Raw genomic sequence first — 15950 nt, forward strand, 5'->3', positions numbered from 1 at the left:
CCTAGGAGTTACCATGTGGCGCTGGGGTGAAATACTGTAACCTGGACCCTTGGTTTTGTAGGAGTGTCAAGGTGGAGGCAGGCAGTTGTGGGAAACAAGGCTGGAGGTTGAACCTGCCTTGGGCGTTATCTGACATGTGGAGTGACCAACACTCCCGGTTTACCTGGGCCTGAGGGGTTTCTCAGTTTTCAGGGCTAAAACTGAGAGAGCCCTGGGCAAGCCGGGACAAATTGGTGACCCTACCAATGACAGAGGAGCCCTGGTGGTGCATTGGCTAAGCACTCGGCTGCTAGCTAGAAGATTTGTGGTTAGAACCCACCAGCCGCTCCACAGGAGAAAGATCTGGCAATCTGTTCCCATAAAGCTTACAGCCTGAGAAACCCTATAGGGCAGTTCTACTCTGTCATATAGGATTGCCCTGAGTTGGAATTGACTCGACAGCATACAGGTGGCAAGTGACAGGCCTTGACATAGGGCAGTGTGGGTAGGGAGGAGAAGTCAGGATATTTAAAATAATTTAGAAATGGCAATTATTTATATATATATATATACACACACATATATATATATATTTTTTGCATGGTGTTAGAACACCTGGGAACCTTTTTTTAAAAGTAGACTTTATTTTTTAGAACAGTTTGATATTTGCAGGAGAATTGAGATGATAGTATAGAGTTGGAAATGTTTTTTAACCACAGCATTCTTCATCACATTCCCAGCTTGCAAACTGGAAAGAACAATGAAGGAATCTTCCTGTTAGACAGGGTTTCACTTTTGCTGAACGATGGAAATCTGTACCTGTGTTCTTTGTCTGCTGAATTGAGGTAGTGATTTAGCTGAGAAGGATTGAAATAGTCAAGCGGTAATTTGCCATGTATCACAGGTAGTTTATTGTCCAGGTTAGTGAATGGCGAGGGTATGACATTTCCTGATGCATGCCAACCATTGAGCAGAACCTTTACCAATGGAGTCATCTGAATGCTACTAGAACATCACCTTTACCAGGAACTGCCAGTCCACAAACTGATAGAACTTTTCTCTTGTTATGTTGTTGCCTTTGTTCTGGTCACCTTTGTGTGGGGGTCAAGATTCTTGGTTGCATTTGGCAGAAACCCAACTCAAATTGCCTTAACCCAAATGGAATTTATTTACTCCTGTCACTGAATGGTCTATCATGGCCAAGCCATGGCCGGATCCAGATGTCAGTTGTCAGGACACTTCCTCTTTTCATCTTTCAGCTCTGCTTCTTATTGGTGTCATTCTAAGGCAGGCTCCAGGCTTACATCACAATCAGTTTAGCAATCCCTGGGAGAAAGAGAGCTTTTTAAAATACTGCTAACAGAAGGCCAGAATTGAGGACCAGTCTGGGGTCTTATGCCCATCCCTGAGCTAATCACTGTGGCCAGAGGCTGGGGTACCCTGACTGGCCAAGCCAGATTTATACTCCCTTCCCTGGAGCCATGGGGGTGGGATGAACCTCACACAAGCTAGTGGAAAGAGAATGGGAAAGGGGAGTGGTTCCCATAGGAAAATCCGGGGTTATTACCCAAAAAAGGTAGAGGATATATACCTAGCAGGCAGATGCTCACCAAAACCAAAACCGTGGATCCATGATTCCGACTCATGGTGACCCCATGTGCTGTAGAGTGTGGTGTACACTCCGAAGGGTTTTCAGTGGCTGTGATCTTTTGGACGTAGATCACCAGGCCTTTCTTCCGAGGCACCTCTGGGTGAATTTGAATCACCAACCTTTTGGTTAATAGCAGGGTGCTTGACTGTTTGTACCACCTAGGGACTTCAGATGCTCACTACTCTTGGTATAGTCAACTTTTGGCTAAGGTAGCACTGGTATCTTTAGAACTTGGGGTACAATATTGTCAGATACGTTTTCTTAAACTATAATATTCACCGTATCACACTCCCAGCACCACTTATAATGGTCCCAGGCAGCAACTATGCCATGTCCAAGTTCTTATATTACTTCAAAAAGCTCCAGACTCTGTTCTTACCCATCTGGTTAGGGAGTACCTAGGTGGGTCCTTTAACCCAGGCTAGGGGGTCAGGAACGTCCTTGGTAGGTAGGCAGCCATGTAGTTGGAGACCTAAAGGATGAGTAGTTGTTATCTGGCCATAAGGGGACAGGGCAGGAGGGAAGATATTTCAGGCAGAGGAGAGAACATCTGAGAAAGCCTGGGGTGGGGGGTGGTGTGCAGAGAACAGGGTCCTCGGGAAGACTGGGTCATGGAGTAAGGGCGTGTGCACAGGGTGAGGGGGTATAGGATAGGGAGTGGAGTGAGGAGGCAGGAGAGGCCTCCAGAGGCCAGGGCCCGCTGGGCCTTGCAAATCATGTTAAGGAATTTGGACTTAGGCTGAGAATGACACGGAGCTATGGAAGGTTTTTAACCAGAGGAGTGCTGTGGTCGGCTAAAGTTTGGAGGAGGCCAGACTGGAGGTGGGGCACCCACTCAGGAGGCTGCTGCTGCCTGGTGGTGAGTTCTGGTATAGCCAGCCATAGTCCAAGCTTGCTTCTCTAACTTCTCTTGTACTCTAAGTTCCATGCATACAATTAACATATTATTATATTATCTTCTCATTGCCAAAGAGTGGCCTAGCTTTGAGTCCTGTAGGTTTTTCATGCTTTATCCCAACATTAAGTCAGGTTCCCAGGAAGCTGGTCAGGGTTCCTCACGAATGCCCTTATATAATTTCAGCCTAACTGTCCTGTTTTGGGCTTTTATCTAGGTTTGCTGGAAGACCTTTTATGGACTTTGGCCATTATATCTTTCAAATAAAGACCTAAGTATGTGACATCCTTATCCCACCCCACTCCAACCCTTTCTCAGAACGAGGAAGAAGCCCCTGCCTCCTGACCGGCGGGTCTCCTTCCTCTTATTAGGCAGCAGGGGAGCTGTGTAGCCATTACAGAGTCCTCTGTGTTGGCTGTGAGGAAGCTCAAAACTGAGTGTTTTCCTCAATTGTGGGAGTTTTCATTATCTTAGGTTTTCTGGAATAATTGTTCTCTTTGGCCTCTTCTTCCTTATCATTTGACTTTTTCTGCTTTAAGAGTTTTCTATCTAGACTTTTGGCTTCTGTTTAGTGTAAGCGTCAAGATGTTTTTAGTTCAAATAATAGACTGACTCAAACAGTTGGCACTGGCTTGGTTAAGGGAATTTCCTGCTTCATGTTACAGAAAAGCCTATAAGTTTGCAGGGTTCAAGTAGGGGTTGATTGGGGCACCAGCTCCAGTTCTCGTGTTCTTTTGCTCTGCCCTCCTCTGTGTGAGTCCTTTGCCCTCAGGTTGGCTTTTTTGTGGCTATAAAATATACGCCTAAAAGCGCAGGTGGCATAAGCGGTCCACAATCCCCTGCCAACCTGAAGGTTGACAGTTAAACCCACCCAGCAGCTCCATGGGAGAAAAGCCAAGAAAACCTTATGGAACAGTTCTACTCTGTCAACATGGGGTCATCCATGGGATTGCCGTGAGTTGGGGCCAACTGGACGGTAGCTAACAACAACAAAATATCCGTAGCCCACCACACTGTCCACTTGGTTGTCTTAGAAGCCGGGAGTGGAGTCAGCCCTATCCAAATTCCACTCAGTGCGGGTAGGGTGGGATGGATGCTGGGGAGGAAGCCAGCCATGTCTACCACAGTAAACCTTCTCAAGAAACCTTAAAGAGCCTGGGGACCCTGATGAGAAGGACATCCTTCCTACTCCCCTGCTCACCAGTTGCTTGCTCCCCACTGTTGGAAGCTCTTGTGAGACGTGGACCTGTGCCTAGCTCTGTCTGAGTCAAGTGCAGGGACAGACCGCTTATTGTTTGTGACTTAAACAGCTGAGCCAGGTGAGAGCAGCCTCCTAACTGGCCTCCCTGCCTCTTCCTTTGCTCCCTTCCGTCCATTCTCCATTCAGAAGCCAGAATGCTCTTTTAAATTTTAAATCAGCTCTCCTCAGGTCTCCATTGGCTTCCCGTGCACTGGGAATAATATCCAACCAACTTTCTCTGGCCAACAAGGCCCTGCATGGCCTGGCCCCTACGTCCACCCTCTCTCTCTGTTCACGGTATTCGAGCACACTGGCAATTTTGTGGCAAACTATTAGCTAGGGTCTTTGCACTAACAACTGCCTCTGCCTAGAACACACTTCTCCTAGATCAATGAAAGGGCCCTGGGTGGCACAAATGGTTTGTACTTGACTATTAACCTAAAGGTTGGTGGTTTGAACCTGCCCAGCAGCACTGTGGAAGGAAGACCTGGCAATCTGCTTCTGTAAAGATTACAGCCAAGAAAACCCTGTGGAGCAGTTCTACCATGTAACACATGGGGTCGCCAAGAGTTGGAATGGTTGTAACAGTGAGTTAGAGTTTTGGTTTAGCACATGCTTCCCCTAGATGAGTGGTTCTCCAACTGTAGTGTGTGCCAGGGCAGTCTGGGTAGCCTGTTAAAATGCAAACCCAGGCCGTCCTCTGGCTCAGTGGGACTGGGGTGGCCCAGGGAGTCTGCTCTCAGCACATTGGGAAACACCGCCACCATTCTGAGCAGGGCCCAGCTCAAGTGACACCTCCCCAGAACCTTCCCTGACCACCGTCTTTGAAGTAGACCTTGCCCTGTTACCCTGATTGATTTTATTCAGTGCAGTTTTTGCCATCAGAGATCATCTTATTTTGTTATGTGTCTGTCTGTCTGTCTCCCTCAGTTTGAATACATAGCAAGTGATCAATGAGGCAGTGACTGAGAGAGGCTAGTTCTGGGCAGCCCTTTGCTCCACAGCTGCTTGCTCTTGTGGCCAGTTTGGTCACAGCGCCTGTGCCAGAGCCATGACTTCTAGAGTGGAAAGCCCTGCTGGAGGTTCAGCCTACACCCTCATGGTGATTGCTGGCTCCCAGTCCTCCCAGTCCTCATCTCACTCGCTGGCCCAGTTTGACATTTTTGGGGGGTAATTCATCAGCAGAAGCAACACCTATGAACACCTTTCCCTAATCTCCCAGCCTGATTCTACCCTGGGTGGGGCTTGTTCTGCTGGCTGGATGCTGACCAGAGGGAGATTTTCAAGGCCCAGGGTGGGGCTCTTTGGGGACACCTGGTGCTGAGCAGGCCCAGCAGACAGGCTCCGTGTCCCCACCTCTCCCTACCCCCACACCTGGGACAGTGTTACTTGGAGGTGTGTGTGTGGTGGGACGGATTTCTAGTCCTGCCTCCATCACTGTAGTTATTCTTTCTCGAGTTCTGGCTTGCAGATAAGCTTCAGGATCTTCCAGGAGAAGCACCCTAAGAGGCATGTTTTGTTCTGTGGTACCTGGGGTCGCTGTGAGCTGGAACCGACTCGAGGGCACCTAACAACAACAAGAGGCGTATTATTATACACGTCATAAAAGTTGGAGCTGTTTTCTGAAAATGCAGTCATTAAGATGAACTTAGTATGTCTGTTCCTGAAATGGACGTGATTGCTGATTTCTGCAGGGTGTGAGGGTTGATGACTAAAGTTTTCACTTGTGAAATAAGCGCTCTCTTGAGAAAGCAGGGTCTGTCGAGGCCAGGTTTGTTTACAGTCCGGAGACCTTGGTGGTGAGTCCCTCGGGTGTTGGCTGTAGGTTGGCAATAGGTTGCGGTTTGTCAGTCTCTAGGCATTTCAAACTCTTAAGATCATTGTCAGTGTGAAGTTTACCAATGTGCAAGGGTCTCAACTGGGACTCTCCTGCAGCACTTATGTTACCCATTGACCCATTGCCCTCAAGTGAATTCCAACTCATAGTGAACCTAATGCTGGCTCTTTAAAGAAATGGAGTATGGATGAGGTATAAGGACTTGAGATCTGATAAATATTATCATGCTTTTGGGGTGGGGTTGGGTTTTAGTATATTTATCGATTTGGTTTTCTTGTATGTTTGGCATTCATAACTTCGTGTAAATGCTTAGTAATAAAAGTGCTACTTCTGTCGTTGTTTGCGTTTTCTCTAGTATAGTGGTTGAAAGGTCCGGAGTTGGACTGCCTGGGTTCTAATGCTGGCTCCACCCCCGCTATGCTGGGACCTTGGGCAGGCCAGCTAGCCTCCCAGAGTACCAGCCCACAGGGTTGTCGAGGGTGAAATGAGCGACTCCACTAGAAGCACTCACAACAGAGCCTGACAACTTGCTTTTATGATGATGATGATAAAAATATACACACACAGACTTTGGAAGAAAACGTTATTAATTTAACAGTTGTTATCGTTGTAAGGGAAAATGTAATCAAAATCTTAATTTCTGTAGTTGACTGTATGCCCAAGGTAATCACTCTGTCCTCGGGAACTTACCATACCTGAGACGGAGACACAGCTTTGTACGCAAAGATAGTCATGGTGGCATTGTTGACCATCGTAAACAATCAGGGACCTTAATGCCAGCAGGAGAGTACGTAGCTGCTGAGCTTCTCTTCAGTGGCTTACTATATGCAGTTACAGGTGTTTCAGCATGAGCTCCACTACATAAAAGCAGGAGCCTGGTGGTGCAGTGGCTAAGCACTTGGCTGCTAACCAAAAGGTTGGCGATTTAAACCCACGAGCTGCCCCATGGGGGGAAGCTGTGACAATCTGCTTCCGTAGAGATTACAGCCTTGGAAATGCTATGGAGCCGTTCTCTGTCCTTTAGAGTCGCTGCTTAGCAATGGGTATGTAAAAACAGGAAGGAAAAAGACCAGGGAAACACATCACAACTCCAAAAGTGGTCATCTCTGGGCAGTGGCCTGATTGACAATTGCCATTTTCTTTATTTTTTGAAAGTTTCCAACCTTTATAAAATGAGTGTTACTTTCATCATACAGTTATTGAGTTATGTTTGTGTCTCTGAGGTGGTTGAATCACTTGGTCTTTCAAAGCTCTGGAATTAGATGCCGCATCAAAAGATTAAATCTTAATCCATTCAGCTGTTTTTTTTTAAATACATGTAAGCAAACATACATTGATGGTCTCGCCCTAAAATATTACCTTAATATAGTATGCTAGGCATTGTGTGGACAAAAAGATGAACAAGACTCAGGTATCATCATCTTAGAGCTTGAAATCCAGAGTGTATTTCTTTCCTTTTTTTAAATATTGTGTTTTAGGTGGAAGTTTACACAGCAAATTAAGATTTCCGTTCAACAATTTATACACAGACTGTTCAGTGACACTGGTTACATTCCTGCAATATGTCAACACTCTCACCATTTCCACCCCGCCTGCCCTGTTTCCATCCATCCAGTTTCCCTGCCCCTCCTTGCCTTCTCATCTTTGCTTGGGGTAAATGTTGGCTGTTTCGTTTCCTATACTGTAATTGTTTAAAGGAGCGTATTCTTCACAGGAGTTGTTTATTTTATTGGCCAATCTCTTATTTAGCTGAAAGGTGACCTCTGGGAGTGGCTTCAGTTCCAAGTTAAAAAGGTACTTTAGGGCAGTAGTCTCGGGGGTTACACTAGTCTCTGCCAGTCCAGTAAGTCTGGGTTTTTTTATGATTATGAGTTTTGTTCTACATTTTTTCTCTCATTCTAACCAGGACCTTCTATTGTGTCCCTGGTCAGAACAGTCAGTGGTGGTAGCCGGGCTCCAGTGTGTATTTCTGTGTATTAGCAACAACCATTTAGAAAGTAAGTATTCCACACAATACCATTTACAATAACATCAGAAACATCAAATACCTAGGAATAAATCCAGCCAAAGATGTGCATGACCTCTACCCAGCAAGCACTGAAAGAAATGTAAATATTGTAAAGACGTCTGTTCTTTCCAAATGTAGCTATAGATTTAGAGTAATCGCAAAGGAAATATCAGCAGGTATTTTTGTGGAAATTGACAGGATGATTTTTAAATTTATATGGAAATGCAAAGGGCCAAGAGTAGCTAATATAATACTGAAAAAGCAGAAGGAAAGAAGTTGGAGGACTTTAAAAAAAAAGAACAGTTGCCGAGGTGTCATTTCCGACTTTCGGCAACCCTATGTGTGTCAGAATACAACTGTGCTCCATAGGGTTTTTGTTAGCTGATTTTTCGGAAGTAGATCAACAGGCCTTTCTTCCAAGGCACCTCTGGGTGCAGCCAAATGTGCAAACCAGGTTTACATTACCATATAACAAGATTTATTTTGAAGCTACAGTAATCAGGCAATCTGGTATTATGTAAGGTAGGCAAATAGATCAATGAAATTAGAGAGTCCAGAAAGAGATCCTCATATATACAGTCACCTGATGAATGACAAAGGTGACACTCGAGTGCAGTGGAGAAATGAGGGCCTTTTGAGTAAAATATAGGGGGAAAAAAAGCATTTTGGCCAATGCCTCGTACCATGTACAAAATCTGTTCTAGGTGTACTCTTAAGTCAAAATGTGAAGGGTAAAACTGTAACATTTGTAATGGAAATTGTAGCATTTCTTCCTGACCTGGGGGTAGGTAAGAATTTCTTAAGCTTCATACAAAAAACACTCTCTGTCACAGGAAAGACTGATACATTGGACTGTGTTAAAATTAACAACTTCCATTCATCAACAGGCCACTATAGTGAGAGTGAGAAGGCAAGCCATAGTTAGAGAAAATATTGGCAGTGTGTTGACAATATGTATGTCCACTGAGGAGCCCTGGTTGCGCAGTGGTCAAAGTGCTAGACTGCTAACCAAAACGTTGGTGGTCCAACAGTCACTCCGCACGGGAAGGATGTCACAGTCTGCTTATATAAAGATTTACAGCCTTGAAAACCCTATGGGGTAGTTCTACTCTGTCCTGTAGGGTTGCTGTGAGCCAGAATTGGCTTGATGGTAACAGGTTTTGTTTTTGTTTTTGTTTTTTTCTGTATGTCCAGTAAAGGATCTAGATGCAAAATTAATAAAGAACTCTATCAAATAAGTAAGAAAAAGGTACCTAATAAAATATGGGCAAAAGACTCACACAGGCATCTCACAAAAGAAGATAACCATGTGGCCCATGAACGTATGAGAAGGCACTGGATTTCTTTAGTCATTGTGGAAGCATAAAATCCCAATGTAGTATCACTATACATCCAGCAAAATGGCTCAACTGAGGAGAGCAAAGAACACCAACATTGGGGAGGCAATGGAACCACTGGAACTCCCAGCTGTGGACAAGCGACTGGGTGTCCCCAAGGCTCAGCTGATGTATTGGCCTGTGCAGTAGTGGTAACAGTGTGCTGTGAGTATGAGAGTCATGTGCAGCCCCTTGCACAGAGCCAGACACGCAGTCGCCTACCACTGGGTTTGTCTGTAAGCACCCCTAGTAGTTACTAGAATTTCTTTCAGAGATCTTTAATGAAAGCTGTGATGATGACAACAACAGCGATAGCTAGTACTTGTATAAACCAAAACCAAACCTGTTGCCACCGAGTTGATTCTGACTCATAGTGACCCTATAGGACAGAGTAGAACTGCCCCGTACGGTTTCCAAGGAGTGGCTGGTGGATTTGAACTGCCAGCCTTTTGGTTAGCAGCTGTAGCTCTGAACCACTACACCACCAGGGTTTCCAGTACTTGTATAGTACATACTAACTGCCAGGCACTGTTAGTTAGTTATCTATTAACTTATTTATTCCTCCCAACAATACCATAGAGGTAGGTACTTAATTATTTAGATACTATTGTTGCTCCCATTTTACAGATGAGATAACTGAGGTGCACAGAGGTTAAGTAACTTGTTGAAGGTCACCTAGCTAAGAAGTGATGGAGCCGTGCTCAACCAGGCATTCTTGAGTCAGTGTCTGTATTCATCTCTATGTTCTACCATCTGTCAAGAAATGACCCAAACATTCCACTTCCTGCTCTGGTTTTTCTGGAACTTCCCATTACAAGTCCCCCCTTGAATTCACTTTTTCCTGACTCCTTCCAGCCTGATCTGTCTTTCGTAAGTTCTGGAATATCCTTTGTATAGTTTAGAACAGCCCCTACCATAAGAACCATGACACAGTAGCAATAGTAGCAGCTGATGTTCTTTTGAGTGCTTACTGTGTCCCAGGCACCGTGCTTGGCTCTTACTGTGTGTTATCACATTGAATCCCTAGAACAACCCAGTGAGAGGCCTCGACTGTTACCACTGTTTTATAGAAACTAAGGTTCAGAGAGGTCAGATGCCAAGGCCACAGTTACCAGTGGCAGAGCCAGGATCAAGCCCAAGTCTTTCAGATCCAGAGCCTGAACTCTTCACTGCTCGGTGTTGCGATGGCTGCCTCTGGTATTTGCGTACGTGGCTATGTTCAGCCTCATGTGCTCTGATCTAACTTAGTTTATGCAGCCCTCCCCTTCAGCATTTATTGAGCACCTATTGTGTACCAGACATTTTGGAGTATAAGATTAATTAGATGACGTTTCCTACCTGGAGGAATTCGGATCTAGTAAGGGAGGCAGATCATTGCACACCTGGGTGGTCTGTGCAGTAGTAAATGTATCATGGGTACAGAGGTGTCAGAAAAAAGAGAGCGGTCAAATCCCCTGAGGAGTGGGATGGAGGAGGCAGGAGCTTCATTTACGAAGATTCTCAAAGGGATGCCTAAGCTGGGTTTTGAAATATGAGTTTGCTGGTTGGTCAGGGCAGCAAGGTCTAGGCAGAGGGCCCCATCAGTAGAAGTCATGCCTGATCTTAAAGATATTAAACTCTTCTATCCCTGTTAAAGGAGACCTAGTGGTACAGTGGTTAAAGTGCTTGGCTGCTGACTGAAAGGTATGTTGTTTGAACCCACCAGCTGCTCCTCGGGAGAAAGATATGGCAGTCTGCACATCCATAAAGATTACAGCCTTTTAAACCCTGTGGGGCAGCTCTACTCTGTCCTGTAGGATCACCATGAGTCAGAATCGACTCGATGGCAATGACTTGGCTTTTCTTTTTGGTATCCCTGTTGAGCATCTTCCCTATCTGAATTCCAAACCATTTGGGAAATAAGTCGAGAGAGCCAGCAGATGGAGAATCAGAATGCCGTCATTATTGCTGATAAACACCAGTTTGTGGGATGAGTGCAATAGGCTTACAAATCCCTCCCTTTAAGCAAGACCTTGAGGTCAGCCCACCCAAAGGAAAGTTTCAGTCTGCAGAGCTGATCCTCTCTCTGAGGCTGCTGCCTCCCATTGGGCCAGGAGAGTGATGCCTGTGGATGGTATTCTATACACGGGAGGAAATGCCAGAGTGGGGGAGAATCTCCATGGCCTCCCTCCCCCAGTAATCCCTGACCGTGGCAGGAGGTTAGGCATGTTGTGACTGCATCGAGGGTGTCACGCATAGCCATAGTGTGAGCGGTGCAGTGGCTCTGAAACTTCAGTGCGAGCTTGTTCAAAAACGCACGTTTGGGCTTCTACACCCACGAGTTGGATTCAGTGGGTCTGGGGTGGGCAGCTAGATAGAGCCTGCAACTTACACGAGCAGTTTTGATGCCGGCAGTCTGTGAACCACAGTTTGAAAAACTGTGCTCTTTGAGCCTCTTGGAAAAACTTGTGGGGAGGATGCACTGAGGGAGATGGAGGTGTATAGATTTAGGAGTAGATCCCCTGCGAAACATCCCAGCGTCTTCAGCTGCTGCAGAGCTACCTTATCACAGAGGGAAACAGACCTTGCGCCCCCACCTGCAGCCTTGTTGGTGTATTGGGCACTGGTGGCGGAGGATGTCTGTTTTTGGAGAATTATCCTAGTTATTGCTTGCGGTTTTAATTAAGTAAATTAATTGCTTAATTAAATGATTATACTATATATTTAAAATATGACAAATGGCAACAATGTTAATAAATGAAACTCAGCTCCCCTTAAGCTGTATATTCCTTTTTATTGTTTCATTTTCAATGTTCTGCCTCTTATACCTTACCCAATTCTAGAAATTTAGATGGAACCAGCTTACCTAAAGGAGACCTGGTGAACGGTGGTTAAGTGCTTGGCTGCTAACCGAATGGTTGGTGGTTTGAACCTACTATTTGCTTTGCGGGAGAAAGATGTGGCAGTCTGCTTCTGTAACGATTATAGCCTTGGAAATCCTATGGGGCAGCTCTCCTCTATCCTGTAGGGTCACTATGAGTCAGAATTGACTCGATGGCGGTGGGTTGGGTTGATACTCTACCTAATCCTTCTCTGATTTGCTCTCCCCAGTCTCTGTCCCCATCCTCACCCCCCCCATCCCTACAACTGAAGGTGGCGGTAAAAGAAATTAGGAGGTGACTTCCTGAGTCACTTCCTTCTTGGCATCCCCTTTTCCTTTCCGGGCCGAGGCCCCAGTGACGGGTGAAGTCACCTCCATCTGTGGGCCCTGGAGAAGCCATCTCTCAAAAGCCACATCAGGCAATGCTCCCAGAGTAACTGGTCAGACTCCTGGCCCCCATGCTGATCAGGCCTGGCCTCGGCAGTCCTTTTGGTCTCTGTCACTACAGGCAGAGAGGGCCACAAGGATAGGACTGTGTCCAGCTGTCTCTGCCCAGCATCTGGCACAGGTTGAGGCAGCCAAAGCCTTCCATGCCTGTTTGATGGATGAAGTACAGTGACATAGTCCCTTAGCTTTGTGAATTTAACAGTTGATACTCATCAAATAAGATCATTGCCAAACACTTGAGTCATCGTTTGCAACAGGCATGCTGCACTTTATGGGAGTCCCTGAATCGTGCAGATGGTTAACATGCTCGACTGCTAACCAAAAGGTTGGTGGATTGAGTCCACCCAGGAGTGCCTTGGTAGAAAGGCTTGGCAGTTTACTTCCAGAAAATCAGCCTTTGGGAAACCCTGTGGAGCAGAGCTCTGACACACATGGGGTCACCATGAGTCGGAATCGACATGACAGTGACTGTTTTACCAAGCATTTCAAGAGTAATCTTAATTGCACGTGATTTTTGCCCCAGCCACCAGCTTTGGAACCCAGCATCCCTGAGCTGTGACACCACCTTTCTAAATCTCTGCACGCAGCCTGGCTGCAGGTTTCATGCTCGGCATTTGGCACTGAGCCGTGTTGCTCCACTTGCCCCACCAGCATCAGAATTGCCTGGGGAGCAAGTGAAAAAGGCTGATTCCTGGGCCTCCCCTCAGCCCTGCTGAGTCACCTCCCTGAGTGGGCTCTGGAAGGTCCCACTTCATCCGCTGTCTTGGCGATTCCCTTATACGCTGGAGTTTGAGAATGGCTGTCTGCCTTAGTTGCATTTGTGTGTCCTTGGTTATTTAACACTTCAAAGCATTGTTTGCCATTTTTCTTGGATGATGTGTTATGTCTAATCTGAATGGGAAATTGTGCTAACTGAATCTGAAAAAGCACAGCATTTTGTCCCCAAAATACTGCGGATGGTCATCGAGCATGGCTTTTATTTCAGTTGGTAATTTTTAATTTTGTTTTTTCCCTTTCTCTTAGGTATCTGTACCATGTTTTGACCAAAAACACCACGGTCACAGAACAGAACCGGAACCTGCTAGTGGAGACCATCCGTTCCATCACTGAGATCCTGATTTGGGGAGATCAAAATGACAGCTCTGTCTTTGAGTACGGGTTTCTGATGTTTCTTGTTTTTTTTTTTTTAATTCTTCTTCTCCCTTTGACTGTTTTTTCCGGAAGTATCCCGTAAGTTCTGATGATGTCAGGATTTGATGCTAGTTTGGTCGTGTACATTTATCTATCTATCTGTATAAACGTCCTGAAACATGGTGGAAATGCAAGTCAAAAATGGGCAAGTTGTGGAAATGAGTGTCTCTAGAAAATCTGAAAATATCGTGGATAATTTTCCAAGTAGTGTCTGATTATCTCCTTGGGGAGGAGAAAAGGTCCTGGGCAGTTAGGTTCTAAGTGAACTGTAGAACCTTGTCCTGGGGGAGTCACTGAACTCTTGATACCATAATCCTTTTCACTTAAGTTTCCAAGCAACCACAGGGTGGAGCCCCTGTCGCTATCTCCATGTCCTAGAGGAGGACACTGGAGCTGGAAGAGATGGTGTCACTTGCTCAGGGTCACTAGCTGGTCATTGGTGGAGCAGTGGCTCACACTCAGGGCCATGGAGTTCTTTTCTCCTCATCCTTGCACTTCCTAGATGAGCAGCTTTAGGCCAGGCTCTCTACCTCCCCGAGCTGCAGCTTCCTCATCTTTAAAGGCGCAAGTAGAAAGTTCCTTGACTAGTGTTTGGTACAGAGTAGGCCCTAGCAAATGAAAACACATGATAATAACAAAGGTGCCCCTTTGTCATTGTTAGCTACTGGTTGACCCCTGTTCACGGCAGATTCACGCATGAGGGAAAAAAATGTTGACCAGTCCTGCACCATCTGCATGATCAAATATGGATCAGACTGTTGTGATTCGTGGGGTTTTTACTGGCTCATTTTCGGAAGTAGATCACCAGGCCTTTCTTCACAGCCTGTCTTAGTCTGGAAGCGCCACTGAAACCCGTTCAGCATCAGAGCCACACACAAGCCTTCAATGACAGATGCGTAGTGGCTGCACATGAGGTACATTGGCCGAGAATTGAACCTGGGTCTCCTGCATGGAAGGGGGGAGAATTCTATTACTGAACCACCAATGTCCTTCTAATGGTATCTCTGCTAGACTGTTAAAACCAAAGGCTGTAAGCCATGTACTACCCTGCCAGCAGACCTGTCTCAATATCTGAGTGCAGAAGGATTTGGAATTGGGTATGACAGCCCACCAAACACAGATTACAAATATTATAATCTCAATTATAAACACTGAGACCACTTTTAAAACTCATTAAAAAACAAAAAGGGGTTCCATTTTCCAGCTTGGCCACTTATGTTGTTGTTGTTGGGTGCCATCAAGTCGGTTCCAACTCAGCGACACTTTGCACAACAGAACGAAACCCTGCCCGGTCCTGCGCCATCCTTACAATCGTTGTTATGCTTGAGCTCATTGTTGCAGCCACTGTGTCAATCCACCTTGTTGAGGGCCTTCCTCTTTTCCGCTGACCCTGTACTCTGCCAAGCATGATGTCCTTCTCCAGGGACTCATCCCTCCTGAAAACATGTCCAAAGTATGTAAGACGCAGTCTCGCCATCCTTGCCTCTAAGGAGCATCCTGGCCGCACTTCTTCCAAGGCAGATTTGTTTGTCCTTTTGGCAGTCCATGGTATATTCAATATTCTTTGCCAGCACCACAATTCAAAGCCATCAACTCTTCTTCGGTCTTCCTTATTCATTGTCCAGCTTTCACATGCATATGATGTGATTGAAAATACCATGGCTTGGGTCAGGCGCACTTTGATCTTCACGGTGACATCTTTGCTTTTCAACACTTTGAAGAGGTCCTTTGCAGCAGATTGGCCCAATGCAATGCCTCTTTTGATTTCTTGACTGCTGCTTCCATGGTTGTTGATTGTGGATCCAAGTAAAATGAAATCCTTGACAACTTCAGTCTTTTCTCTGTTTATCATGATGTTGCTCATTGTGAGGATTTTTGTTTTCTTTATGTTGAGGTGTAATCCATACTGAAGGCTGTGGTCTTTGATCTTCATTAGTAAGTGCCTCAAGTCCTCTTCACTTTCAGCAAGCAAGGTTGTGACATCTGCATAACGCAGGTTGTTAATGAGTCTTCCCCCAATTCTGATGCCCTATTCTTCTTCATATAGTCCAGCTTCTCATATTACTTACAAAAAAAAAAAAATTAGGGGGTAGCTCGCTCTCTTCATCAGTAAGGTGGTCTGAGATAAAGTTACTTGTGGAAAACGTGAACTTCTTAAAATGCGAACCTTCTATAACTCTGGCCATGATCACCAAAGGAAAGCATATGAGTAATGAAGTGAGGTGTTGCTTATAGATGGGACTAACTTTCTTTAAGGAACCATGGGGAATGAGAAGAAAAAAATCTTTTTTTGTATCTTGTTTTTGGAAATGAGAAAGACCCTTGGGAAAATGATCCAAAACTGTGTCCTCCCTTTACTAGCGTGGACTTTCTTAGTCTCTCTGTAATCTAAGAGAAACTACTGAGACGCTTACAGTTCAGTGGTTTCTAAATGGCCACCCAACAGAATCCCCAAAAGAGTTGGTT

General features: G+C 45.6%; 1 protein-coding gene across 7 annotated transcripts in view; it reads left to right on the forward strand.

Annotated features, from left to right (window-relative positions):
- Positions 1 to 15950, forward strand: part of CLEC16A (C-type lectin domain containing 16A) — a 250398-nt gene that overhangs the window by 2871 nt on the left and 231577 nt on the right. For 6 of the 7 annotated variants that reach the window (XM_064295577.1, XM_064295579.1, XM_064295578.1 and 3 more), the window contains exon 2: positions 13317 to 13445. In XM_064295577.1, coding sequence (XP_064151647.1) covers positions 13317 to 13445 — 129 coding nt within the window. Of the gene's footprint in view, positions 1 to 13316; positions 13446 to 14306; positions 14399 to 15950 lie in introns of those variants that run through there. The other variant, XM_064295580.1, reaches the window with a different exon arrangement.

This window comes from Loxodonta africana, chromosome 12, assembly GCF_030014295.1.
Source record: "Loxodonta africana isolate mLoxAfr1 chromosome 12, mLoxAfr1.hap2, whole genome shotgun sequence".
Taxonomy (NCBI): domain Eukaryota; kingdom Metazoa; phylum Chordata; class Mammalia; order Proboscidea; family Elephantidae; genus Loxodonta; species Loxodonta africana.